The sequence below is a fragment of the Haliotis rufescens genome, unplaced genomic scaffold (genome assembly GCF_023055435.1).
Source record: "Haliotis rufescens isolate VD_foot unplaced genomic scaffold, xgHalRufe1.0.p SCAF_16, whole genome shotgun sequence".
Taxonomy (NCBI): domain Eukaryota; kingdom Metazoa; phylum Mollusca; class Gastropoda; order Lepetellida; family Haliotidae; genus Haliotis; species Haliotis rufescens.
The window spans coordinates 23,018,719-23,046,628 of NW_025963846.1; the positions used below are offsets into that span (position 1 = coordinate 23,018,719).

General features: G+C 42.1%; 1 protein-coding gene across 3 annotated transcripts in view; it reads left to right on the forward strand.

Moving 5' to 3' along the window:
* LOC124133842 overlaps positions 1–27,910 on the forward strand; it is a 101,704-nt gene that overhangs the window by 23,895 nt on the left and 49,899 nt on the right. Inside the window, exons 2-3 of one of the 3 annotated variants that reach the window (XM_048397015.1) lie at positions 22,326–22,509; positions 23,805–24,377. The exons of 1 other annotated variant lie outside the window; for it this stretch is intronic. In XM_048397015.1, the coding sequence (XP_048252972.1) occupies positions 23,815–24,377 (563 nt within the window). In that variant the 5' untranslated portion in view covers positions 22,326–22,509; positions 23,805–23,814. Of the gene's footprint in view, positions 1–20,547; positions 22,510–23,804; positions 24,378–27,910 lie in introns of those variants that run through there. One more of the 3 variants, XM_048397014.1, reaches the window with a different exon arrangement.

Consider the following 27,910-nt stretch of genomic DNA (forward strand, 5'->3'; position numbering starts at 1 on the left):
CCCATCTCACTTACAATCACCCCACCTCACTTACAAACATCCCACCTCACTAACAAACACCCCACCTCATTTACAAACACCCCATCTCACTTACAATCACCCCACCTCACTTACAAACACCCCACCTCACTAACAAACACCCCACCTCATTTACAAACACCCCATCTCACTTACAATCACCCCACCTCACTTACAAACACCCCATCTCACTAACAAACACCCCACCTCACTAACAAACAGCCCACCTCACTTACAAACACCCCACTTCACTAACAAACACCCCACCTCACTAACAAACACCCCACCTCACTAACAAACACCCCACCTCACTTACAAACACCCCACCTCACTAACAAACACCCCACCTCACTAACAAACACCCCACCTCACTAACAAACACCCCACCTCACTAACAAACACCCCATCTCACATCAGCTTTTTGTCCCCAAAGTACCTCCATATAAAATAGATCTCTGTGTGTTCTCTCTCTTCGTGTGAATCACCCATCAGTTAATATTAAATTACACAGTTATTGTACACCGATACTTTAAAGGGGAAGTGTACACGCAAAAATCACTTTCTTTCTTTTTCTAAACAAAACGCAATTTTAGAATTAGTTAGTATCTGTGTTTGAAAATATACACTCATTTTTTTTCACAGTGAAAGTAGGAAGATCACAATAGTGTTAAAATGATATGCCGTTATGAGGCCTTCGTTTTACGAGCGAAATAGGCCTGAGTTATCCCCCTTAGATTATGACGTAATTGGTGCTAATTCAACTGGGTCCCTGTCTATTCTCAACGCAAAAGATATCAAGGACCAGTTTGCGGTAAAACAACATGGTCTACGACACACTCCGGCGCAGTGGTGACTCAGTATAACACAATTCTGGCTGGCATCTGAGACGCTAAAATCACAAAACTGTACCTACACCACGTGAAGCGGCTCTAACAAAGCATGATGACGTCATAATGTTTATCAATTGGCACCAATGACGTCATATTGCAAGGGGCATAAGCCATGTTGTTTTCGTTATGGAAATAGAACACTTGGTAAATGTGAAAAATATAAATCGTTTTAATGCAAAAAATATGTTAATTAAATATGATGTTTTTATATTTTTGTCTATGACACTTCTATTTTAACACTTTTAATGTGGAAAAAGTACAAGAAAAATTGGTTCATTTCCGTGTGAACTTGCCCTTTAAACAGTTTTTTTAAAATACATGCAAAATGGTCCTCCTTCCTGACACTGTTTAATATATTAATTGTGGCCTTAAAGCAGGTGAGCAATGCTTCCAAGAATGTGGCAGGCAGACCACAGTGACAATGCTGTTCTTCAAGTAGTGCTGTAGTGCAGAGACTGAATCTAGATAAAGCTCACAATATACCCACACTGTGATACAGCAGGATCATTAGTAAACAGGTTTTTAAAACTACTTCAAGTCTGGGAAACCTCTTCTGGCAGGGGAAACAACCAGAGAAATGTAGAACGTGAAGAAACAACAATATGAGTCTTTCCTCGTCATTAGGCGACGACGTTGAGGGGCAATACATGGCAGTAGATGTGTGCGATTACCCCGTGTAGTGGTCGTGTGGCGCAGATATTATCCTGCAGTGAATTAAGGAGGTGTTGTATTTCAAGGAGAACACACTTGCCTGGGTGGGTATTGCCCTCAGCGGGAGACCTCACATCCATGCTACTGACAGCTATTGCAGATGTCCTGGAGGATCTTTGTCACTGCTCTTGGTTAGAGTAGAGTCATGGTGTTCTGTTGAGGAGGAGACAGGTTGCCCAGTCGTTAAAGCATTCGTGACCAACTCGTGTTATTTCGGGACAAGCCAAATAGCGACTCGTGCCCCTCTCTTGGCCATTTTTGCGACCGGGTTCCGTCTTAGCCAAAACAGGCATACCTAAAACAATTGTCAACTCGTTGCGTAATGGTTCACATTTATTTCCCCATATATTAAATATATTTCAGATGCAATTTAAAGCACATCTGGGCATGCGGAATTATACAGTATGATTAAGCACATTTAACTGTGTCTTGGGTATATTTTTAGATGCAAGACATATGTAAAATCAAAAATTATTTCTGAGGGATTCTTTGATGAAGAATTTGAAATCATACACGCGTTCTGATTGGTTTGTCGTATTTTCGCACATAACATTCATCGATAGGGGGACGAGTCTTCTTGCAGGTTACGGAAAGGGGCGAGTGGTGACGGATGTCGTTAAAGGTGCAGCTGTGAGTTATGTCCCTTTGGCGTGCCTGTGTGGGTTCAAATCCCAGATTCGTCCTCATTTTGAATAACTTTGGGCATCCTTTCGGGCAAGTCCAAATTTACTAGCGGGGTACCCCCTTTTCCCCAACCCTACCCAGGTACCTGCTGTAGGTGTCAAGAGTTGGGTACATATGTCCAATTGGGAATAGTTTGACCGGAGCCCTGGCAAAAACATGTATAATACGATCAGGCATACAAGTTTACAGAAGTTTTATCTTTATTCAAACATATAAAAATCAGAAGGAATAGTTGCATGGTCAGAAAGAAATGTGAACAGTGTGATTTGTAGTACAACCACATAGAGTTCTGTATCATTTTTGTCATTAAACAATATGACTAACCACAGGCCTGGGTAGTCCTGTGGGTACTCGGGTCGGTACTGAGTACCAGAGTACCCACACATTCACTGAGAAGCTGCAACTGTAAAACACGATTCAAAGTGGTGCTGAACACAACTCACTCACCAAAGTGAATGAGTGATTGAATAATGATCTATCAGACACTGACTTTTAATAGGATTGTCTGGTCCAGACTTGATTATTTACAGACTGCTGTCACATAGCTGTGATGTTGCTGAGTGAGGCATTAAACAACAAAGAAACAAAACAATTTCATCAATAAAACGCCACAAGACTTCATACCTTCATGTCAGAATGAAGAGATCTGATTGGTACACATCTTCCTGAAGCAAGGGAGTTAAAGGACTATAAAAGTCCAGTTTCAACCCTTGCCGAACTAGGCTGGTATTATGGAGTTACATTTTGGCTTGACTGAGTCTATGCATAGTACAATCAAAATCACAAACAAACTTGACATCCTGTTCATGGCGACTGATGTACAGATGTTGATCGATTGAAGGGTTTTGCAGAGCATGTGTACCGTTGACTGAGCATCTTCGGATATTTTCCAAATTTTCATGTTTTTAATCAAGGTGCTCAAGTAATTTGATGCACTTTGCTAGGTAAGACCCGTTTTATTGTATTAAAGATCTTGATTATCTGTCAGATCGTCTTGACTGAGTGCTGCCATTTTGTTTGCTTTGAGGCAAATGCAAGTGATATGAGAGGTGGAATCTGATTGGTCAATAGGAGAGACATAGAAGTGAATCGTAATAGCCACTGGTGGCGCTACGCTCGAGCCACTAAATTCCGTCCTGTTAGGCAAGGGTGGAAACTGCACTTTTACAGTCAGTGAACTCCCATGCCTTGGGAAGATGGACAATTATGATCATTGATAGGTATGCATGTAAATAACGCTATCAAAGTATATTTATGCGTATATATTTAAAGGTTGACAAACATTGCACACAGACTGTGATATGCTGTTGATGGATCAGTGATTCAATTAAATTTGTTCCTGAATTCTTCTCATCTGCATCATTAAGAATTTATGTTTTGGTCATGAGATGCACAAAAAGTCATACAATAATATCGGGTGTTTCGTAGTTAATTAAGAATAAGAATTTTTAGTGCCTGGTGGACTCGCATTCATTCTATTCTGGGAATGGACGGTTAATTTCTTGGAATGAACTATATTTTGTAAACAGTTTCTGAAGTAGGTCATAATTTCCGGTTATTTTCGTCTCCATATGAACACATAGAATACGTTAAGAAACATACGCTATCATGGTATAGCAAGCTGCTTTGGACAAAAAAAATCGTAAAACTGAGTGTTGGGTGCCCCAATCTGTAGTTCAAACAATCGGTAGTTCAAACAATCGGTAGTTCAAACAACCAACAAAGGCCAAAAATATAATAGGTTGACACTATGAAGTATCAATCCGTTACAATTGCAAAAAGTCACAAGCTTGTCTTTACATGTGAATATGATTCTTTTGGAATGGTTTGTTTTATGCACTGACCATTTTTTCATGTTTTGTTTTGTTTTGTTTTGTTTTGTGAACGCCGCACTCAGCAATATTCCAGCCACATGACGGTGGTCTTTAAATAATAGAGTCTGGACCAGACAATCCAGTGACTGACATCATGAGCATCGATCCATGCAATTGGGATATGATGACATGCATGATCAAGTCAGCAAGTCTGACCACCTGATCCCGTTAGTCGCCTTTAACGGCAAGCATAGTCGCCTTTTACGGCAAGCATGGGTTGCTGAAGACCTATTATACCCCGGATCTTCACGGGTTTTGTTTCATGTAATGACAACAGCAGAAATTAGGAGGGATATACAGCTTTAATAAAATATACATTTATTTGCTCAAAATACAAAAATATAATTGCAACAGGCCAAGGAATTTTACATCAGAAAAGGTCAACTGAATTGTGTTTTTCATGAATTTCACCCAGTTTGGGAACATGAGCTGGTATGAGGCCTATTATATTGCACAGAAGAAATGTCTGTACCAACCAAGATATTAAAAGTTAATTCACGTTGTATAAATGTTTCATGGAACATTAAACACAGATAAATATAATCCAAGAAGTGGAGGCGTTTCATGTGCATCCACATTCAAGTGCCTCCTATTTGATTTCCATGACAATTATGGTTCTTAGAATGTCTATTCATTTACAATTAACATATTGCCATTTTCTATCACTACTGGATCAATCTTATTTTCATTTTCCCAGAAATCTACCGTAGTATCTTTAGTACCCACCTGGATCAAAGGCTTGAGCAAGATTCCACTGATTGTCAAAACATGTCTGTCTTATCTACCTTTCAGGTCTATCCCCAACCCTTGTTGCCCCAATATTATTCAAAACATCTTCCCGAGGCTAGAGAGTTAACTAACTATAAAAGTCCAGTTTCCACCCTTGCCGGACTAGGCTGGTATTATGGAGTTACATTTTGGCTGGACTAACGAGTCAATGTATAGTCCAATCAAAATCGTGCAACGAAATCAAAATCCGGTTTGTAAGCTGTCATGCAGATTTCAGTCGATTGCATGATTTGCAAAGCATGTGCACCGCCACCTGTTGTCAACTGATATTTTCCAAGTCTTTTCATGTTTTTGATCAAGGTGGTCACGTGATTTGATACGCTTTGCGATGTAAGACCTGTTTTATCACAATATAGACCTTGATTCTCGATCAGATTGTCATGACTGGGCGCCACCATTTTGTTTGAAACACAATGAAAGTGATACGAGGGGTGGAACCTGATTGGTCCATAGGAGAGGCTTAGAAGGGACACAACTGCTAATAACTACTGGTGGCGATACGATCGAGCCCAGGAATTCCAATCTAGTTCGGCAAGGGTGGAAACTGGACTTTTAAAGTCAGTTAACTCTCTTGTCTCGGGAAGATGCATTTAACAACAAACAAAACAACAATGTTAAAACAAGTCTGTCTCTGTGTCTTTGTTGTTTAAAGCAGCACACACCAATATTACAGCCTAATGAATAATCAGACAAACAAGTGATTGATAATGTAACGATCCACGTTGTTGAGGTACGATGACACACCAGTTACAGTCAGACCACAGATCCATTGGGCATTGGTACATTTGGCTGTTGACCAATTCCAACCAGAATTCCCACAGAGCTATAGATCCTTCTTAGGTTATTTGGGTATTTTACCCAGGGTTTTGATTTTGATTTGGTATTCACAAATATTTTTTTTAGGGTATTCAAAAAAAAATTACCCACCGGTTTCTTGATGTTTTGGTGAACGTGAAAGTCTGTTTCATAACAATCCTTGTAAATCATTTAAAACTATGGGAATATTAATATACCCATCTGCGTCTGCTTGCAACTTCCTCTCCGGGAAGCCATTTTTGTTCGCCAAACCTTGCATTGTAAGAAAGGTGCTATTTTTTAATCACCAATCAGCGACTGATTAAAATACAACATGTACATAGACTAGGCATGATGTTCTTTTCAATTGTCATCAGTATGTTTAAGGCAGAAGCTTTTCCAAATATAACTATCGGTAAGTGAATTTGTGATTGGCTGATACACAATCACTTTATCTATCAGTTGTAATATACGCAATCGTTTTGTTGTTATATACGCATACATTTTATTTTAAATATGTTAAAAATATTTTTTGTTGCATATTTGATTGGCCTGCATATTCTGTTTATTTAATGTGTATTTTACATTTTACGCAATTACGCTGCTTATCTTGAGCTCTGATGTAGAAGAGGCACGGGTGGCCCAGTCGTCTAAGGCGCCGCGATTCGCTGTGCAGAGTTGCATCCCTTGGGCACGCCAGAAACCTATGATTGTGGGTTCGAATCCCGGTTCGCCCCAATTATGTTTCTAGGTTTGTCAGCACCATACCCGTGCTTGTGGGTTTCACCGAAGTGGTAAACGTCTGAGACCTGCACCACTTCGGGCTTTCCTCCCACATTAAGCTGACACACCGTGATATAACTGGAATAATGTTAAAAGCGACGTTAAACCCAACTCACTCACTCACTCTGATGTAGAAATTGAAAATACCAACTATGCTGAAGCTAAGCCCTGTAACCACACAAACCCCCCCCCCCCCCCCCACATGTTTCATGTCAGTGCTCCCTACAGGGTCAAACCACTCCTCTCACACAAAACAATCATGTAGGAGAAAGGTAAAGTTGCATGAACTTGACAGGAAAATATTCAGCTAATGCCTGGTGATGTATGGAGTTGTTGAATTTCATGTGGATGGCACTTTGGCCCTTTTGACATCGGTATTAATGTTCCTGCTTGGCTAAGAGGGTTTGCTGAAGTATGGATATGTTCACAGAACAAGGGTATCAGATTTCGGTCTCCATGTGGAGTTCGTTATTTCTATTGCTTCTTATTGCAATGGAAATACACAAGAACATTGTTGAGTGTGATCCATTGATGATATCTGGCAAACTATGTATAGAACTAATTCACAAGTATTTCAACATTAAACTTTACCGTGAAAAGAGTTGTCTCCCTTTAATGTGTCACTGGGAAAAAAATCAGTGGCAAAAGTGTATGACTGATGGTGACAAATGGTAGAATATAATCAACTTTTTATATTTGGTAATTTATGTTTGGGAAATCTTGAAGATCAGGAGTATTTGCTAAAAGATATTCGGAATCATATTTAAAAAAGTGTTAATGGGTACAAGATCAAAGAAAAGTCTTTCCTAATATGGTTTTTGTTAGGTATGGGGGAAAAAGATACAAAACTATGACGTTGTTTACCCTTTCAGGAACCGGGCTTTCATTAGAAAATTAATACTGCTGTACTGCGCTTGTAGAATCACATGTGCACCAAAAAACAGAATATCTTGATTATTGGCAGCGGTTAGTGAAAAAGTGTGTGTTTACTTTAAATTAGGACTAGGAACTGTCTGTGAAGTAAAATTGAAAATAACAATGTAGAAAATCTTCTTTTGTTCCTCAAAATTTTATCTTAAAATTATTGTAGGTCTTAGGAAATATGTCAGAAATGAAGCAAAAGAGTGAGTGAGTGAGCTAGTCGGGTTTAACGCCGCTTTTAACAGTATTCCAGTTATATCACGGCGTGTCAGCTTAATGTGGGAGGAAAGCCCGAAGTGATGCAGGTCTCAGATGTTTACCACTTCGGTGAAACCCACAAGCACGGGTATGGTGCTGACAAACCTAGAAACATAATCGGGCGAACCAGGATTCGAACCCACAATCATAGCGAATCGCAGCGCCTTAGACGACTGGGCCACCCGTGCCCCCTGAAGCAAAAGATATTGGGGTGTGACGAAGTGAATCCTATTGGCTTACTTTTGATATTACTGAAAATTTATTAACCAACTTTAACATTGTCGTCAGATGAACATAAAATTTCAATAATATTTGTTTTTGGCATTAATAAAAAGGGTTACAATTTTTGAAGAAAAAAATAATTAAACATAGAAAATATCATTCTTACAAAAAAATCAAGTTGTAAAAAACCTCAAGGTCTTGAAAAATAAAACTGAGATGATAGGTTGCAACACAATAGAATTAATATTTGTTCTTGCCACTCACTCACCCACTCAACCACCCACTCACTCAACCAATCACCCACTCAACCACCCACTCACTCAACCTCTCACTCAACCAATCACCCACTCAACCACCCACTCACTCAACCTCTCACTCAACCAATCACCCACTCAACCACCCACTCACTCAACCTCTCACTCAACCAATCACCCACTCAACCACCCACTCAACCTCTCACTCAACCTGTCACTCAACCAATCACTGACTACAGATCCACATCTATTCACAGCTGCTCTAAAATCACCAGATCTGTGGGTGAGTGAGTGAGGTTTTACGCCTCTTTTAGCAATATTCCAGCAATATCACGGCAGGGGATACCAGAAATGGGCTTCACACATTGTACCCATGTCGGGAATCGAACCCAGGTCTTCGGCGTGACAAGCGAACGCTTTTACCACTAGGCTACCCGACCGCCCCTCACCCGATCTGTGAAGGTGGTACAAGTACTTTGCACTGATTATCCCTACTACAGTGTTCTGTGCTTGTCGAATTCCCTTCTGATATTAAAAACTTCATGACAGCCACAATAAAAGTGTCATTCTCTTCTATAGGGAGCTGTTTATCATGATGCGTGGAAGTGAGATATGCATGCAGTATGTTGCATGGGAAAACATATATTTTTGCAAGGCATATTATCATTTTTTGCCATACTAAATATGATCTTCAAGTAACCTCCTCCAACCCCCCCAAAACAGCACCACCACCCACCCCCAACACTGGTCCAACCCTCCAAAACACCAGCCCAAGCCCCCAAACACCGACCCAGGCTCCCTAAATACCAGCCCAACCACCCAAAACACTGGTCCAACCCCCTCCAAAAAACACCAATCCAACCCCCCAAAACACCAGTCCACCATGCCAAAACACTGTCCCAAGTCCCTTAAACACTGTCCCAACCACCCAAAAACACCGTTCCAGCCTCCCAAAACACTGGCCCAACCCCCCTCAACACTGGCCCAAGCCCCCCGAAACCGCGGTCAAGCCTCTAAAAACACCGGCCCAAGCCCCCAAAACACAAGTCCACCACCCAAAACACTGGTCCAACCCCCTCCAAAAAACACCAATCCAACCCCCCAAAACACCAGTCCACCACGCCAAAACACTGTCCCAAGCCCCCTAAACACTGGCCCAAGCCCCCTAAACACTGGCCCAACCACCCCAAAACACCGGTCCAGTCTCCCAAAACACCGGCCCAAGCCCCCAAAACACTGGCCCAAGCCCCCTAGATACTGGCCCAACCACCAAAAAACACAGGTCCAGCCTCCCAAAACACCGGCCCAAGCCCCCAAAACACTGGCCCAAGCCCCCTAGATACTGGCCCAACCACCAAAAAACACAGGTCCAGTCTCCCAAAACACCGGCCCAAGCCCCCTAGATACTGGCCCAACCACCAAAAAACACAGGTCCAGCCTCCCAAAACACCGGCCCAAGCCCCCAAAACACTGGCCCAAGCCCCCAAAACACTGGCCCACCACCCCAAAACACAGGCCCAAGCCCCCAAAACACTGGTCCAATCCCCAAAAACAACGGCCCAAGCCCCCTAAACACCGGCCCAACCACCCAAAAAACGCCGGTCCAATCCCCAAAAATAACAGCCCAAGCCCTCTAAACACCGGCCCAACCACCCAAAAACACCGGTCCAGCCCCCCAAAACACTGGCCCACCACCCCAAAACACCGGTCCAATCCCCCAAAACACAGGCCCAAGCCCCCTAAACACTGGCCCAACCACCCAAAAACATCGGTCCAGCCTCCCAAAACACTGGCCCAAGCCCCCAAAAAACTGGCCCACCACCCAAAAACACCGGTCCAGCCTCTCAAAACACCAGCCCAAGCCCCCTAAACACCAGCCCAACCACCCCAAAATACCGGTCCAGCCTCCCAAAACACTGGCCCACCACCCCAAAACACCGGTCCAATTCCCCAAAACACCGGCCCAATCCCCCTAAACACCGGCCCAACCACCCAAAAAACGCCGGTCCCATCCCCAAAGCACTGGCCAAAGCCCCCTAAACACTGGCCCAATCCCCCTAAACACCGGCCCAACCACCCAAAAAACGCTGGTCCAATCCCCCAAAACACTGGCCCAAGCCCCCTAAACACCAGCCCAACCAGCCAAAAAACGCCGGTCCAATCCCCCAAAACACTGGCCAAAGCCCCCAAAACACTGGCCCAACCACCCAAAAACACCGGTCCAGCCTCCCAAAACACTGGCCCAAGCCCCCTAAACACTGGCCCAACCACCCAAAAACACCGGTCCAGCATCCCAAAACACCGGCCCAATCCCCCTAAACACTGGCCCACCACCCCAAAACACCGGCCCAACCACCCAAAACACTGGCCAAAGCCCCCAAAACACTGGCCCATTCCCCCTAAACACCGGTCCAGCCTCCCAAAACACCGGCCCAATCCCCCTAAACACTGGCCCATCCACCCAAAAAACGCCGGTCCAATCCCCCAAAACACTGGCCCAACCACCCAACAACACCGGTCCAATCCCCCAAAACACCAGCCCAACCACCCAAAATCACCGGTCCAGTCTCCCAAAACACCAGCCCAATCCCCCAAAACACTGGCCCACCACCCCAAAACACCGGTCCAATTCCCCAAAACACCGGCCCAATCCCCCTAAACACCGGCCCAACCACCCAAAAACACCGGTCCAGTCTCCCAAAACACCGGCCCAATCCCCTTAAACACTGGCCCACCACCCCAAAACACCGGCCCAACCACCCAAAACACTGGCCAAAGCCCCCAAAACACTGGCCCAATCCCCCTAACACCGGTCCAGCCTCCCAAAACACCGGCCCAATCCCCCTAAACACTGGCCCAACCACCCAAAAAACGCTGGTCCAATCCCCGAAAACACTGGCCAAAGCCCCCTAAACACTGGCCCAATCCCCCTAAACACCGGCCCAACAACCCAAAAAATGCCAGTCCAATCCCCCAAAACACTGGCCAAAGCCCCCTAAACACTGGTCCAAGCCCCCTAAACACTGGCCCAACCACCCAAAAACACCGGTCCAGCCTCCCAAAACACCAGTCCAATCCCCCAAAACACTGGCCAAAGCCCCCTAAACACTGGTCCAAGCCCCCTAAACACTGGCCCAACCACCCAAAAACACCGGTCCAGCCTCCCAAAACACCGGCCCAAGCCCCCAAAACACTGGCCCACCACCCAAAAACACTGGTCCAATTCCCCAAAACACCGGCCCAATCCCCCTAAACACCGGCCCAACCACCCCAAAAACGCCGGTCCAATCCCCCTAAACACTGGCCCAACCACCCAAAAAACGCCGGTCCAATCCCCCAAAAACACTGGCCGAAGCCCCCCAAAAACTGGCCCACCACCCAAAAACACCGGTCGAGCCTCCCAAAACACCGGCCCACCACCCCAAAACACCGGTCCAATTCCCCAAAACACCGGCCCAATCCCCCTAAACACCGGCCCAACCACCCAAAAAACGCCGGTCCAATCCCCAAAACACTGGCCAAAGCCCCCTAAACACTGGCCCAACCACCCAAAAACACCAGTCCAGCCTCCCAAAACACCAGCCCAAGCCCCCTAAACACCGGCCCAACCACCCAAAAACACCGGTCCAGCCTCCCAAAACACCAGCCCAAGCCCCCTAAACACCGGCCCAACCACCCAAATACACCGGTCCAGCCTCCCGAAACACCGGCCCAATCCCCCTAAACACTGGCCCACCACCCAAAAACACCGGCCCAACCACCCAAAACACTGGCTAAAACCCCCAAAACACTGGCCCAACCACCCAAAAACACCGGTCCAGCCTCCCAAAACACCAGCCCAAGCCCCCAAAACACTGGCCCACCACCCAAAAACACCGGTCCAATTCCCCAAAACACCGGCCCAATCCCCCTAAACACCGGCCCAACCACCCAAAAAACGCCGGTCCAATCCCCCTAAACACTGGCCCAACCACCAAAAAAACGCCGGTCCAATCCCCCTAAACACTGGCCAAAGCCCCCAAAACACCAGCCCAATCCCCCAAAACACTGGCCCAACCACCAAAAAAACGCCGGTCCAATCCCCCAAAACACCGGCCAAAGCCCCCTAAACACTGGCCCAAGCCCCCTTAACAATGGCCCACCACCCAAAAACACCGGTCCAATTCCCCAAAACACCGGCCCAACCACCCAAAAAACGCCGGTCCAATCCCCCAAAACACTGGCCCAACCACCAAAAAAACACCGGTCCAACCCCCCTTAACACTGGCCAAAGCCCCCTAAACACTGGCCCAAGCCCCCTAAACACTGGCCCAACCACCCAAAAACACCGGTCCAATCCCCCTAAACACTGGCCAAAGCCCCCAAAACACCGGCCCAAGCCCCCTAAACACCGGCCCAACCACCCAAAAAACGCCGGTCCAATCCCCCAAAACACTGGCCCAACGACCCAAAAAACGCCGGTCCAATCCCCCTAAACACTGGCCAAAGCCCCCAAAACACCGGCCCAAGCCCCCTAAACACCGGCCCAACCACCCAAAAAACGCCGGTCCAATCCCCCAAAACACTGGCCCAACGACCCAAAAAACGCCGGTCCAATCCCCCAAAACACTGGCCAAAGCCCCCTAAACACTGGCCCAAGCCCCCTAAACACTGGCCCAACCACCCAAAAACACCGGTCCAGCCTCCCAAAACACCGGCCCAAGCCCCCAAAACACTGGCCCACCACCCCAAAACACTGATCCAATTCCCCAAAACACCGGCCCAATCCCCCTAAACACCGGCCCAACCACCCAAAAAACGCCGGTCCAATCCCCCAAAACACTGGCCCAACCACCCAAAAAACGCCGGTCCAATCCCCCTAAACACTGGCCCAACCACCCAAAAAACGCCGGTCCAATCCCCCAAAACACTGGCCCAAGCCTCCCACAACACTGGCCCAAGCCTCCCACAACACTGGCCCAAGCCCCCCACAACACTGGCCCAAGCCTCCCACAACACTGGCCAAACACCATCCTACCACAAACAGACTTTGTAACCTTTGGTTCCACTTGATATATAAATGTGTATAAATGATCTTAGCAATAGTGATTGAGTGAGTGTGTTGGTTTGCATGCCCCTTTGAACAGTATTCCAGTTATATCACAGAATGTCAGCTTAAATAGAAGAAATCCCGAAGTGATGCAGTTCTCAGACATTTACTATTTTGGTGAAACCCAAGAACCAATGATCATAGGTCATAGACGTGCCAAAGGGTCACACACTACACTGCGAATTGCCACACTTCAGACGACTTGGCCACAGATGCACTCTTGTAGTAGTGTCAAATCACATTCAGACTTGGCAGAGCTTTATCAAGGCTATAAAGAAGGCAAAAAAGGGAAAAAGCATTATTTTGTAAAGTATTTAAAAAAAATTATTTCTCAAATTTAGAGATATTTTAAATACAGTAATATATAGAGCGATTATTAGCCAAGTCTGTTCCTATCTTATATCATATATATATAATATATTAGGAATAAAAATTGTATTATGTGAGCCTTTGGTATTTCATAAGCAGCAGTTACCATGGTTACTGTCATTGTGCTGATGCTTGGGGATCCTGGGGAAGAATGGGTCATGGCACCCAGTGCTTGTCATGAGATGAGGATCAGATGTTGCGGTCCATGACCTGGCGACCCGTGAAGACTCCGGGGTAGAATAGGTCTTCAGCAACCCATGCTTGCCGTAAAAGGCGACTATGTTTGTCGTAAAAGGCGACCAACGGGATCGGGTGGTCAGGCTCGCTGACTTGGTTGATGCATGTCATCGATCCCAATTGCGTGGATCGATGCTCATGATGTCAATCACTGGATTGTCTGGCCCAGACTCGATTGTTTGCAGACCGCCGTCATATAGCTGGAATATTGCTGAGTGAGGCGTTAAACAACAAACAAACAAACAAACAAAACAATCAAAGGGTTTCTTTAATATTGTGTCAGTTATCACACAGGAAGCTTCGTTTTGACCTCAATTTCATTCATGCTTATTTACCTTTACGGGGACACATTCTCTGGAATTAGATCCATCAACGTGATATATAATAAGGCGAGGCAGTGTGATACAGTGAAAATCCTCAACAGCAAAATCAACATGAAACCTCAGATATTAATTCGTTACAAGGCCACTTATAAACTGCCTCGCTTAAAGAAAGACAGAACAGCCATCTAGGTTAAGTAGATGAGGAGACTAACGGAATCGGGTGGTCAGGATCGCTGACTTGGTTGATGCGTGTCATCGTATCCCAATTGCATGGACTCTCTGGTCCAGACTCGATTATCTACAGACCGCCATCATATAGCTGGAATATTGATGAGTGTGGCGTTACACAAACAAACAAGCAAACAAACGAGGGTGCAACCATTTGATATTCTGTTTGGGGTCCTGGAATCTGGAAAATTAAGTTTGTCTTAGGTTTTCAAAATTAAATCAAACATTTGCAGGATATGTCCATTTCCTGAAAACAAATCCTTTGCTTCTCCTTTCCGAGAAATAGTTTGTTTGTCTTGCAACAATGACCGAAAAAATATCTCTCTCTTACAAGAATACCCGCCTCCGTGGAGTGAGCGCCTGCCCGGACAACAAAAAGTCTGTGGTTCGATGCCGTGGCTGCGCTATACCAAAAGATGTTTAACTCCCTGGATGCCACAGGGACATATTCGTCCCTCCTCTACTACAATCCTCACTTTGAAGTTGAATAAAATTCAAAATACATTGCCCACACGGATACAATTCACAGTTTTGAATAAGGTGGGGAATTCCCCGTTCTGTGATATCATCCACTGGCATTTTAGGCCAAGCAAAAGAACTGAAAATGTCCTCTGAAAATTAGGTACATCGTAAATGTCGCCATTTTTTACACATTACTAAATCACTACCCACTGCGTTATTTACAGCATGTTTTGAAATCTAAATTTCAGCCACATTGGATAGTGTTTACAATATCACAATTCACGTACACCGGTTATGAGATGCCTGTAACATCACATATATTTCAAACTCAGCTGCAATACATACATCCTTGAATTCCTCATACATTTTAGAATCAAATGAATAATGGATTTTGTCACCAATACAAACTGCCCAGATGAAATCAAGCAAAATAAGTTAGGTGTGAAAACGAATGCTGTGCTAGAAAAACTGCACTTGTTTGAAATGTAAACAAAGCAAACTTCAGATTTTACACAGAGTAGCATTTTCTCCTATTTTGAGCCATCCATTCGTCTATTTGTTCGATGTATTGGCTCAACATTTTCAGAATATGCATGTGAAGAGAATCATAGGAAGAATTAGGGAATATAAAATAGATACATTGCAATGATTTGATATTTTCAACAGAAATTGTCAAAGTTACCTTTCTGTGTGACGCCATGACTGACGCAAAATCATGCACAACGACAACAGTATTTATCAGAATTTCTGACTATTTCTGTTTGTTTCAATGAAAATTATAACAGCAAATAACAGTACACAGATTGTCAGAATGGGTCTGATTACTTACATGTCACATTTATGTATATACGACCCCAGAATCAAGGAAAGTCCCCTCGTAAAATCCCGCGTACTGTTGACAGTGAACACGCCATTTTGTCACCAGTAGTGATGTCATACGTCAACATTTTTGTACATATTTGGTGATTTCTTTGAGGTGAAGATCCTTGAATGAGAGTGCACACGATCATTGTACCATGCTGTTTACAGTTTCAGTTATGATGTAGATTTTGCATATCTTTTATACATTTTTTCACACAATTATAGGCCACAACGTGTATGAACGAACCTTTGATAATCTCCTGTTTGATAGGTTTTTGGTGTCGAATATGATATTTCTTTCCTTTGGACAAGTGTTACAAGATGAAGTGTAAATGTAATATCAGCATATGTACGTATTTCTTGGGATGTGTAATAGTCATTATTATAAGTTCATATAACCAATGTCCATGAATTGCCGTTTCATTTTAGTTTATAACTAAAACTGAATATATTACTTTTACTAAATGGATAATATTTTTCGGTAAAATATATGCACACATTTCTGAAAGAATTGTCTTGGTCTTGGAATTGTTTTTTTTTTATGTCGTTTGATACACAGAACAGTGATATCTAACGATTCGCCAAGTGCGTGTTAGTCACAAACAATTTACGAATTATTCCTCTCGTTTTGCATTATATAATCAACGGGTTCATTCTTTTTTCAATATTGTGATCACAGGATATTAAACTGTTTACTTTATTTCTCCAGGGAATTGTAAAAAGGATAAAAATAAAATCCATGCCAGGTACCCTGTTGGTTCAACCTTAAACGATTATCCTGATAATTCTATACCAATAGAGCTTTTATTGTGTAATTCTAAGACGAGATGAAGAGAAATAAAAACATAATAATGAACAAATATATGTCCAATATTGAATATAATTTTGGTTGTTTTGAAATATTCTTTGACATATTTCATTACGTAAATTGATGCCAAACTGGTGTGTGTCTTGTCCAATTAAGATACACGATAAACTATCTAATTGATTATATATTCAAGACATTATTAATTTGGTGAAAGCAGTCATTTAATGTTGTGTCGAAAAAGCGTCAAATTCTGTTTTACACATCAAGATTTTCCATACCATGAACGAAAATTAGGGAAGATATATATTAATCAAAATACCAGTGTCGTCTTTCTCCAACGTTATCAAAGTCATAAAACCAGCCATGACGTCAATAAGAATGGTGTTATATTTTTGGTATTTCATTACATTTGATGATAAGGCTAGTGCTCCATTAATAATGATGCAACATTAGTCAAATTACACTTACACATTCAGGAGAATGTTGGAATCTAAGGACTAAGTTATATGTTAGATAGGGCCATCCATTTCTCTATTACCTCTTTTTTTATGAAGTGTGATTTCATCATTTCTTATGGTTTTTTTGTATAACTAAACATATACAGTTTCAATATCGATATTTGTGTTGGAATAGTTTGGTTCCTCATGAACAAAACACCATGAAAATGTCCTTATCCACAGCTAATTCTCACCAAGTGACCTGAGTTACAATAAACTTGTGCTAAGCAAAGCAGAGTTAGCCCCCTTTTCTTTGTACGTGTGTAACCTCTCTGTCGCCTTTTGACGTCATAGAGAAAAATCAGTTTTCGTCATTTATGGCTTGATATTTTTGGCATTGAATGTATGTCGTTATACATACGCATATAGCTCCTTTTTATATATAGTTATGTCGTTCAGATATTAGGCAGTATTTTGTTCGCTCATAGTTTCCGTAAAGCTAAATATAAAAAAATAGTCGCACAGTACTTTTATCGGTGTACAATAAAAAGCGGAGAAATCTACTGCTTTTCAACGCAGAATAAATTCTCAGACAACACTTAGAAGTGTCTTTTTTTTAAACCAGTTTAATATTTGCAGTTAAATTTACAGCATCAAATAGGAAATTTAATATTCTCCACCTCTGCATGATTTAAATGCCAGAGGTAGATCCAGTGCCCCGTGAGCGCAATTCTCACATAACCTTCACTTTTCCTATCTTAGGAAAATGTGCGTCAGAAAAAAACCTCGGCATCCAGCGGGTTAAAGATGGTACTTGTTGTTACCCTGCCTGACACTTGGCTTTAAGGGGACAACACAAGGACTCGGAGTCAGTTAACTGTGTCATGGTATCTCAATGGGCTAGAACTATAAAACAAGCATTACTCTGGATCTCTGCATGCAGACACACACACACGCACGTTGCTGTACAAGTGCAATCATCTTGATTGCAACGTTAAACCCTGTTTCACCTCATCTCGTCCCACCTTACCAAGAATGTCAGACCCCCGCCCCCCTGGAATATTTAGTGGCTAGTTCTATACAAATCTCGGTTATGATAGGCAATCCTAAGAAGACCCGTGAAAATCCAGGTTTGAATAGGTCTTCAGCAACCCATGCTTGCCATAAAAGGCGACTATGCTTGTCGTTAGAGACAGCTAATAAGATCGGGTGGTCAGGCTCGCTGACTTGATTGATGCATGTCATCGTATCCTAATTGCATGTATCGATGCTCATGATGTCAATCACTTGATTGTCTGGTCGCCTGATGGAACTATTAAGTTTTGACATCAGAGGCGTAATGTTTAGAACGAGTGAGTGTCAGGATTGCATTGCAATGTTCCAGGAATATCTTGACCTTCACACTTTGTGCCTATGTGGGAATCAAACCTAGACCTTTAGCATAGGAAGCCTGATCCTTTAGGCCACCCCAGGTGAATATCTCTATCTACATATATCAAATCTCTACTTGTGTTGTCTCTTGATAACATGACCTGTATTACCAGTAAGTCACTTACCGTATTCGACATAATGAGCGCCCAGGGCACTATCAAAATTAGAAATAGCGGGTTTTTATAAGAATATAATTTTGGTAAGAAAAAAAAACAGAATTGGTATATGTAATTGGTTATGCTGTTGATGAATAATAATTAACTTAAGTTTAATTTTTCATGTGATCATTATGAGATGTTGGAAAATTTAAAAAAACAAAAAACTTTTAAATATATCATGAGCACACTCTCATTACAAGTTTACTCATCCCCCTGGGTATCTGGACGGACACTACACGGCTACGTCTTGACCCAGTTATATCAGAGTTTAATGATAGATTAATGTGTTGACCGCCTCCATGGTCTTGTGGTAGAGCGCCCGCTCGGAGAGCGGAAGGTCCAGGGGTCGATCCCCGGCCACGTCATACCAAAGAGGTCAAAAGATGGTAGTTCAGCTTTAAGATGCTACGTTAAGTCGCGACCGTCTCCGTGGTCTAGTGGTAGAGCGTCCGCCCAGGGTTTGATCCCCGGCCACGTCATACCAAAAGAGGTCAAAAGATGGTAGTTCAGCTTTAAGATGCTACGTTTGGATGTGTCCTAACTCGCAACCGTCTCCGTAGTCTAGTGGTAGTGCGTCCACCCGGAGAGCAAAAGGTCCAGGGTTCATTCCCCGACTGCGTTATACCAAAAGACGTTAAAAGATGGTACTTGTTGTTACCCTGTCTGGCACTCGGCATTAAGGGGCTAAAACAAGGACTGGTCGGCTCGGAGTCAGTATACTGTGCCTGAGTGGGGTATTCATATTAAACTGCGGCATGGTATCTCAGTGGGCTTGCACTTTAAATCGGCATCAGTCCGGACCAGTACAAGCAGCCACACACACACACATGTACATGCACGTCGCTATATAAGTACAATAATCTTGGACGCGAAGTTAAACCCCATTTCACATCACCTCACCATTAATGTGTCACCCATGTAATTAATGTGCCATTAAATGTGGTTGTATCAAACTTTTATTGACACCATCTGTACATGAACGGACCATTAACTTAATGGAGGTTTGGGGTAGCATTAGCCTGTCATTACACCAAACATGCCTAATAATTTGCGCTAAATGGTTGATAAACTGCAGTACATCACAAAATAAACGTCGGAAGTGATGCACTTTGGGTATTATGACTTCCCAAACCTTCGAGTGGAGAGAGCTGCTGAAGCTCATTGTACCACTTAGCCGATGACAGGAAGAAGAAAGTATTTGTTTGCTCAAACGGGATTGTGGGAAGATAATCTATTTTCCACAAATGAAACATTAAGGATGAAGTTTTGATGCAAGGGATTCCTCTATCTTATACTGAATACATAACTTGAAAGAACTGGTTCAGTAACAGTTCACAACATATGAACATTTGTCCCGGACCAATTTCATATTTTTTGGTCCGTATACTAACAGACAGGAGACAAAAAAATATATTAGCAAAAAAGAACCTCTTTAAATGTGATCATGCATATAAACCAAGTGATGCTTATGAGATACATCTTTACAATTGAACGCCATTTTGAAAGGTTCTTTTTTTTAGGGGGGGCTTAACTTGCCTTAAGATATCAGCACTTCACAATACAAACAATTATGTTGTTGAACATTATTTGCTCGTTAGTTACCTTATCACAACAGAGCATGTTGATCTTGGTGAGGGTATTTAAGTTGCCAAACTCATTATCCTACACAACTAACAACACATGATAAATACCCCTACATTTTAACCTCTAGGACCCTGTGGGGAGTATCAGTATTAATACATTGTCATAATCATAGCCCAGCAGGCCAAACTCCCGCCAAAGCCCCATCCAAATCCCGAGATGGGACATGGTGATAGAAGGCTATAGACATAATTAGCCTTAACGGAACAGCTCAAAACACGTTTGTTCACGCATATATTTGTCAGGAAGCTTGCACTCTGCCTGCATGTACCTTGATAATCAGCTCATGTGGGTACTTCCTGCTGGGAGGGGGATCTGCCTCCCCATGATGGTGGTGGTACAAGTCACGCAGTTAACTGTCGACAGGCACACCACATACTCAGCAGGGAGACAATGTAAACCCTATAGTTTATGGCCGTACTGGCATAGGTTCTCAAGCTTGCCAGACTCAGGCAATAGCATTTTCCGTGCAGCATGGACCTAGCATGTGTGTTTGCGATGTGTACAGTGTATAGAAAACTTAAAGAACAGTTTTTCAAGGATGCTGATTTCATATTGTGTTCCATTGTACAAGAAATCCTTTAAAAGTCTTAATTGACAATTAATTGTGACAGGTGAAGGTTTACCTGGAGTTGAAACTATCAAAAAGCAGAATAAATTACAGAAGGCGGGTTTAATGGCTGAAGTAATTCCAGAGGTGTAGGGTCCGTGAATTCGACATTTATAGAGACTACGGATGACCGTGTGATTCACTGAACATTCATTGGACAGACAGCTATATTGCTTCTGTCATGACAACAGCCAAGGAGAAGCTTCTTTCCTTTCAAGATCTACCTTGTGTTGTTATTCCTGTGTTCGTGTCAAGTATTTACCCATATCACGCTTGTTAACCTCTACGGTGTCAGGGAAGAGATTCTATTGGTGTCAACTTCTTTATTATGCGGAACACGTTCCAGAGTATATGCTTACTCTTTCATCCGATGTTCTTTCTAACAGTGGTGTTATCAAACTTATGTCTCATTTATCTATTGAATTTACTCATGAAGTGGTAGGGAATATTTTTTCGTCAAAACGCAACCTGTTGTATTTTAAGTCTGATGATGTTCATATTTGAAGTATCAGCTTTGACGTGTCTGAAATTAAGTATGTACAAAATTATTACATGAGGTGTGAGTTTTGTGTTATGAAAAGGAATAGTTTTAAACTGTTACATACGGCCCATGGGTTGTATGGGGCTTATCACATAGGTCATAACAGCCTGTCTATATAATGTATCTTGTAACAATGACAGTATATTACCTGAGATTAAGTCGTGCATGAATTTGGATCATAATGTGAATATCATGTATGAGTATCAAGGCAATGACAGTTCACAGTCACTGAGGATTAAAGTTGCTTATGGCTATTTATAGACGTTTCATGACAGATCACACATGCAGCTGAAATTGTAAGAGAGCTTGTTTACTTTGATTGAAGTCAAATTGGTTGTTTGTCATGAGTCAGAGTGGTGATATGTATTCGAAGCCCTTGATGTTATAGGCTGCTTTAGACGTGTTTTGAAGACACGATACACTTTCAAGACACATTTACAGATATTTCTGTGTTTTGACAGTTTGATCTATTTGTTTCCATTGCGGATGGTGACAGCTGGTTTTGTGTTGAAATATTTGATAGTGTCAGTTTCATGGTGTGTGGGTTTCTGTAGTCATGATTTTCTGGTGATAATTTTAGATTTCTTACCCAGCAAGATCTTTGAAGGACTTCATGTGGAATTGATTTGAAATGTGTGTTTGTGATTGAAACAACCGGCACTGTTGGATCAGACACAAAGTAGAAGTTTCACATTGAGATCGATATCATTTGAGCTTATATTAAATGCTGAAATGTTTTATCGATAAAACATTTACATTGATTTATGCGAAATTCTTCATCTTGTCCGGGAACGCCTCAAATACGACACATGTGGTTCTCATTATGCACAGCTGTCTACAAAAAGGATCATGAAAGTGACATTTTTGAAATAATTATGGAAGTGTGAAATGATATGTTTCCATTCTCTATTGTGTGATATCATGCCTGCAGCGCCCACCCTGAAATGTCGATCCACGGGCAGGACTCGGAATCGGGATGACGGCATCCGTGTTGCATCTCGGGACAGACGGGGGTCGCTGAAGGTGGCGGGAGCGAGGTTTGCTGGTCATGTGACTGATGAGACCGGGGACCAGGCAGCTGTTCGAAGAGGAAGCATCATTGATACACTATACAGGTAGGTGGACAGGTGTGACGTGTGTTGTCGGGTGTTACTTTTACACAGGTAATGGACAGGTGGGAAGTTAGTTGTCAGGTATAACTTTGACACAGGTACATGGACAGGTGTGAAGTTAGTTGTCAGGTATTACTTTTACACAGGTAATGGACAATTGTGACGTGTGTTGTCGGGTGTTAACTTTGACACAGGTAGATGGACAGGTGGGAAGTTAGTTGTCAGGTATTACTTTTACACAGGTAATGGACAATTGTGACGTGTGTTGTCGGGCATAACTTTGACACAGGTACATGGACAGGTGTGAAGTTAGTTGTCGGGTATTACTTTTACACAGGTAATGGACAATTGTGACGTGTGTTGTCGGGTGTTAACTTTGACACAGGTAGATGGACAGGTGGGAAGTTAGTTGTCAGGTATTACTTTTACACAGGTAATGGACAATTGTGACGTGTGTTGTCGGGTATTACTTTTACACAGGTAATGGACAGGTGTGAAGTTAGTTGTCAGGTATTACTTTTACACAGGTAATGGACAATTGTGACGTGTGTTGTCAGGTATTACTTTTACACAGGTAATGGACAATTGTGACGTGTGTTGTCAGGTATTACTTTTACACAGGTAATGGACAATTGTGACGTGTGTTGTCGGGCATAACTTTGACACAGGTACATGGACAGGTGTGAAGTTAGTTGTCGGGTATTACTTTTACACAGGTAATGGACAATTGTGACGTGTGTTGTCGGGTGTTAACTTTGACACAGGTAGATGGACAGGTGGGAAGTTAGTTGTCAGGTATTACTTTTACACAGGTAATGGACAATTGTGACGTGTGTTGTCGGGTATTACTTTTACACAGGTAATGGACAGGTGTGAAGTTAGTTGTCAGGTATTACTTTTACACAGGTAATGGACAATTGTGACGTGTGTTGTCGGGTATTACTTTTACACAGGTAATGGTCAGGTGTGAAGTTAGTTGTCAGGTATTACTTTTACACAGGTAATGGACAGGTGTGAAGTTTGTTGTCAGGTATTACTTTTACACAGGTAATGGACAGGTGTGAAGTTTGTTGTAAAGGTATTACTTTTACACAGGTAAAGGTATACACACACGCTGTAGGATTAACCATGTTTACATCTTACAAACATGCATGCACGCACGAACGAACGCGCAAATATACATAAAGAAGAGTGTGAACAGTGGTAAGGGCTACCTGCCTGTTACAGACTTTATAGAGCATGTTTTGCCATATTGATTCATTTCCACGAGCGATACTGACTATTTTGATTTATTTCAGATCTAAGAAAATGACAAAAAGCAGCATGGAGGATAAAAATGGTGAAGTGAAGTCGGAACACAATGTTGCCTTGCCGGAGTCAACCCTAAAACCTTACAAGACAGGTATATTGGCTTTTCTAGCAGTTGTAGGAACGGCCATTATACTGAAAGACTTTGGGATGGTTTCTCTAAATCTCTTTAATACAAGATCTACATCACACAAATCTGAAAGTTTGGTCAAATCTGTTGAAAAATGGCGCGAAGCTGATCCTGCAATACTTCAGAAATACGGGCTCAAGGTATGCGATATTGACAGAGTATACGCTGATGAAATTACCGAACAACGGTTTGAAAAGGAATATCGGTTCAAAAAGCCTTTACTAGTAAAGTTCCGGAACGGTGCTAAGGACTGGACAGATCCTGAGAAATGGACTTTGAAGAGTTTGATATCCCAATATGGACAATGGAGGTTGTATTCCGGTAGCTCTCTGGAACTGGTGAGACGAGGCGGCAACGGGTACATGGGATCTTCGTTCGAAGATTATGTAAACGCAATGATGTCCGAAGGCAGTGATGTTGAAAAGGAGCCTCCGTAAGCTTGACATATGTTTTGTGTTTGTTTTATCACTTAAAAAAGTGAGGGTTCCAGAATGATATAGTTCAGAGCCATTGTGGTTTGGTTGTTCAAAATGTCTTCCTGTCTGACGGTGATTTTCAGTGCCCATGCTGTCAACCACGTTTTCCAGGACCCCCTTGCACAAAGCGATCTTAGCGCTACAACTATTGTAAGCCTATGTTAAAGCATGGGGGTTACGGTCATCTTAGCGCTATAACTATTGTAAGCCTATGTTAAAGCATGGGGGTTACGGTCATCTTAGCGCTACAACTATTGTAAGCCTATGTTAAAGCATGGGGGTTACGGTCATCTTAGCGCTTCAACTATTGTAAGCCTATGTTAAAGCATTGGGGTTACGGTCATCTTAGCGCTACAACTATTGTAAGCCTATGTTAAAGTATGGGGGTTACGGTCATCTTAGCGCTAAGATCGCTTTGTGCAAGTGGGCCCTGATCCCATAGGTTTTGTCCCATTTTACCCATTTTTTATGTGAAATTGTTCAATTTATTTAAATTGTGGCGAGCAATCTCAACCACTTGTACTTAGCCTGTGGGTTCTGTTTTCTTGCAGTGGTGCTTATATTCTCTGCCTCCCAGACCCCAGAGAATAATTTACAAAAGGAGCCCATCTCAAGACTAGAATGATTGTGAAAGTCTAGATTGGTTCATCCCTAAAATTGGGCTCCATTTGGATTATATTTTTTATATTTGTAGATTTATATCTTTAAATAAGTAATAACTATATTTCTTGGACTAAATCTTAGTCTACACAAGTATCTCTAATGGTTGTTACCAAATGTAGTACCAAATATTTTAAACACTATTGCACTTATTTCATGCAATTATCAACAAGAACGAATGTATGTCTTTACAATACTCATTTTACTATGCGATCTCTGAAGATCCAGGGTAGAATAGGTCTTCAGTAACCCGTGATTGCCATAAGAAATGACTATGCTTGTCTTAAGAGGCGACTAATGTTATCCGTTGGTCAGGCTCGCTGACTTGGTTGACGCATGTCATCGTGTCCCAATTGCATGGATTGAAGCTCATGATGTCAATCACTGGATTGTCTGGTGCAGACTCTATTATTTAAAGACCACCGTCATATAGCTGGAATATTGCTGAGTGCGGCGTTCACAAAACAAAACAAAACATAAAAAATGGTCAGTGCATAAAACAAACCATTCCAAAAGAATCATAACCACATGTAAAGACGAGTTTGTGATTTTTCGCAATTGTAACAGATTGATACTTCATAGTGTCAACCTATTTTAATTTTGGCCTTTGTTGCTTGTTTGAACTACCGATTGTTTGAACTACCGATTGTTTGAACAACCGATTGTTTGAACTACCGATTGTTTGAACAACCGATTGTTTTAACTACCGATTGTTTTAACTACCGATTGTTTGAACAACCGATTGGGACAATCCTGAACAACACCCAACACTCAGTTTTACGATTTTTTTGTCCAAAGCAGCTTGCTATACCATGAAAGCATATGTTTCTTAACGTATATTATGTGTTCATAAACTGAGTTCTGAAACTGTTTGCAAAATACAGTCTCAATTATTTTCAAACCGCTGTCATATGACACTATTACAGAACAATACAGATAAAAAACAGCTCTAGTCATGACAGATCACCAGCAACTAAACTGAGGCACCTTTACCTTGGCTACATACATGACACCCAAGCAGGGACCCATAAAGATGCGGGGTAGAATAGGTCTTCAGCAACCCATGCTTGTCGTAAAAGGCGACTAACGGGATCGGGTGGTCAGACTCGCTGACTTGGTTGATTCATGTCATCGATTCCAATTGCCCCAAAATTGTACCCAAAGTACTTGGTGATTTTGTACCCAAGAAAACTAAACTAAATATGTTTGATCATGATTATTCTTTCATGTTTATTGCAAACAATGAGCTAAATATTATGTTAAAACATTTCATCAAGTTCATAATATGACTTACCTAAATTTACCTGGTCCTTCAGTGAAGTCAGTCCACGTTAGCACAACTCAGGTTGATTGATTGTGATAGGAAAGTAATAAATTCTTGGCACTGGAGAGGAGGCTAGTAAATTGATAAACCGTAAGTTAATTGTAGATCTAGTGTTTTGACAGAAAAGTGATAATAAATTAACTTTTTCATACAGAAAGCAATGTGTAAGTTTGAAACTACAAAACTGCAATACAAAATTATTGTGGGCACGAAAGATCATACCTGTTTGGCTACAAATTCTCAAGACATTTTACGTACAAAAAGCACATTTCAAATGGATTTCGTAGAACAAAGGGATAAAAAAAGATTTTTAATCAGTGAAATTCCATTTCACATTTTAAACAAGTATTTGTTTACGAAACCAAGCTCAGGTAGACGGCTCATGTTTTGTCCTAGAAGTAGAAAAAAAACCTGAAAAAAATGGACTCCTCAGAAATGAGGGCTTTTAAAGTTATAATTCTATCTAACTTCTCAAATGGTTTGACGTTGGTCCATCAACGAAAAATCCTCATGAAATTTAAAAGAATAATAACAGATTATTTCAAGCACTAAACCTAAGATTATTCAAGGAAGGACAAATGTGGTTTTTTTCTATTGCAAATACTTTTGTTTTGGGCATTTCTTGTTTCATGATGGCAAGGGCACTTTAATACACACCAACTGAGGAACTTGTGACACACCAGCTGATGAAGTGTGATACTGTGATTGCATATACAAGGGAAAAAAGGTTTGCAGCAGTATATGTATGTGAAAATTAACCACATAAGGTGACATAAAGTCAGGGGGTGTGGCTGACAGTACAAAATACATCTGACAAAGGTAATCATGTATACAGGGACATTTCTTTTCATTCCACCCAGAAGGCTGAGACACATAGAACATAAGGACCTATACTGACTGTATATTCAGAAACCCATCAAAATGAACAAAGATGTCAGATCCAAAGCTGGTGATGATCTGCATTTATTTTGAATTTTTGTACATCACATTGACTGATAAAACGAAAACCTGTTGATCACATTTCACGATGGTTCATGTTCCTTCAGGGGACAGGGGTGGTCGGGTAGCCTAGTGGTTAAAGCGCCGCTCATCACGCCGAAGATCTGGGTTCGATTCCCGACATGGGTACAATGTGTGAAGCCCATTTCTGGTGTCCCCCGCCGTGATATTGCTGAAATATTGCTAAAAGCGGCGTAAAATCAAACTCACTCACTCCTTCAGGGGACATGCATGAGTGTCACTGTCAAGCACACAACAGCATACCACAACAAACCTGGAAAGTCCTGCCACACTAATTACACATTATTCATTGGAGAGAACCTTGAAAAAATACATAAGATAGGATATTTCCATGTACTTTTCTCCAACAGAACAGAACTGCAAGAATTGTCAATGTACGTATATGTGCCCTATTCCTCTTTCAAAAGATAACATTCTCTTATAAATATATATATATGGCTAACTCACCAGCTTATGTGCCGCCCTGGTTCATGTGATTAAACAAAC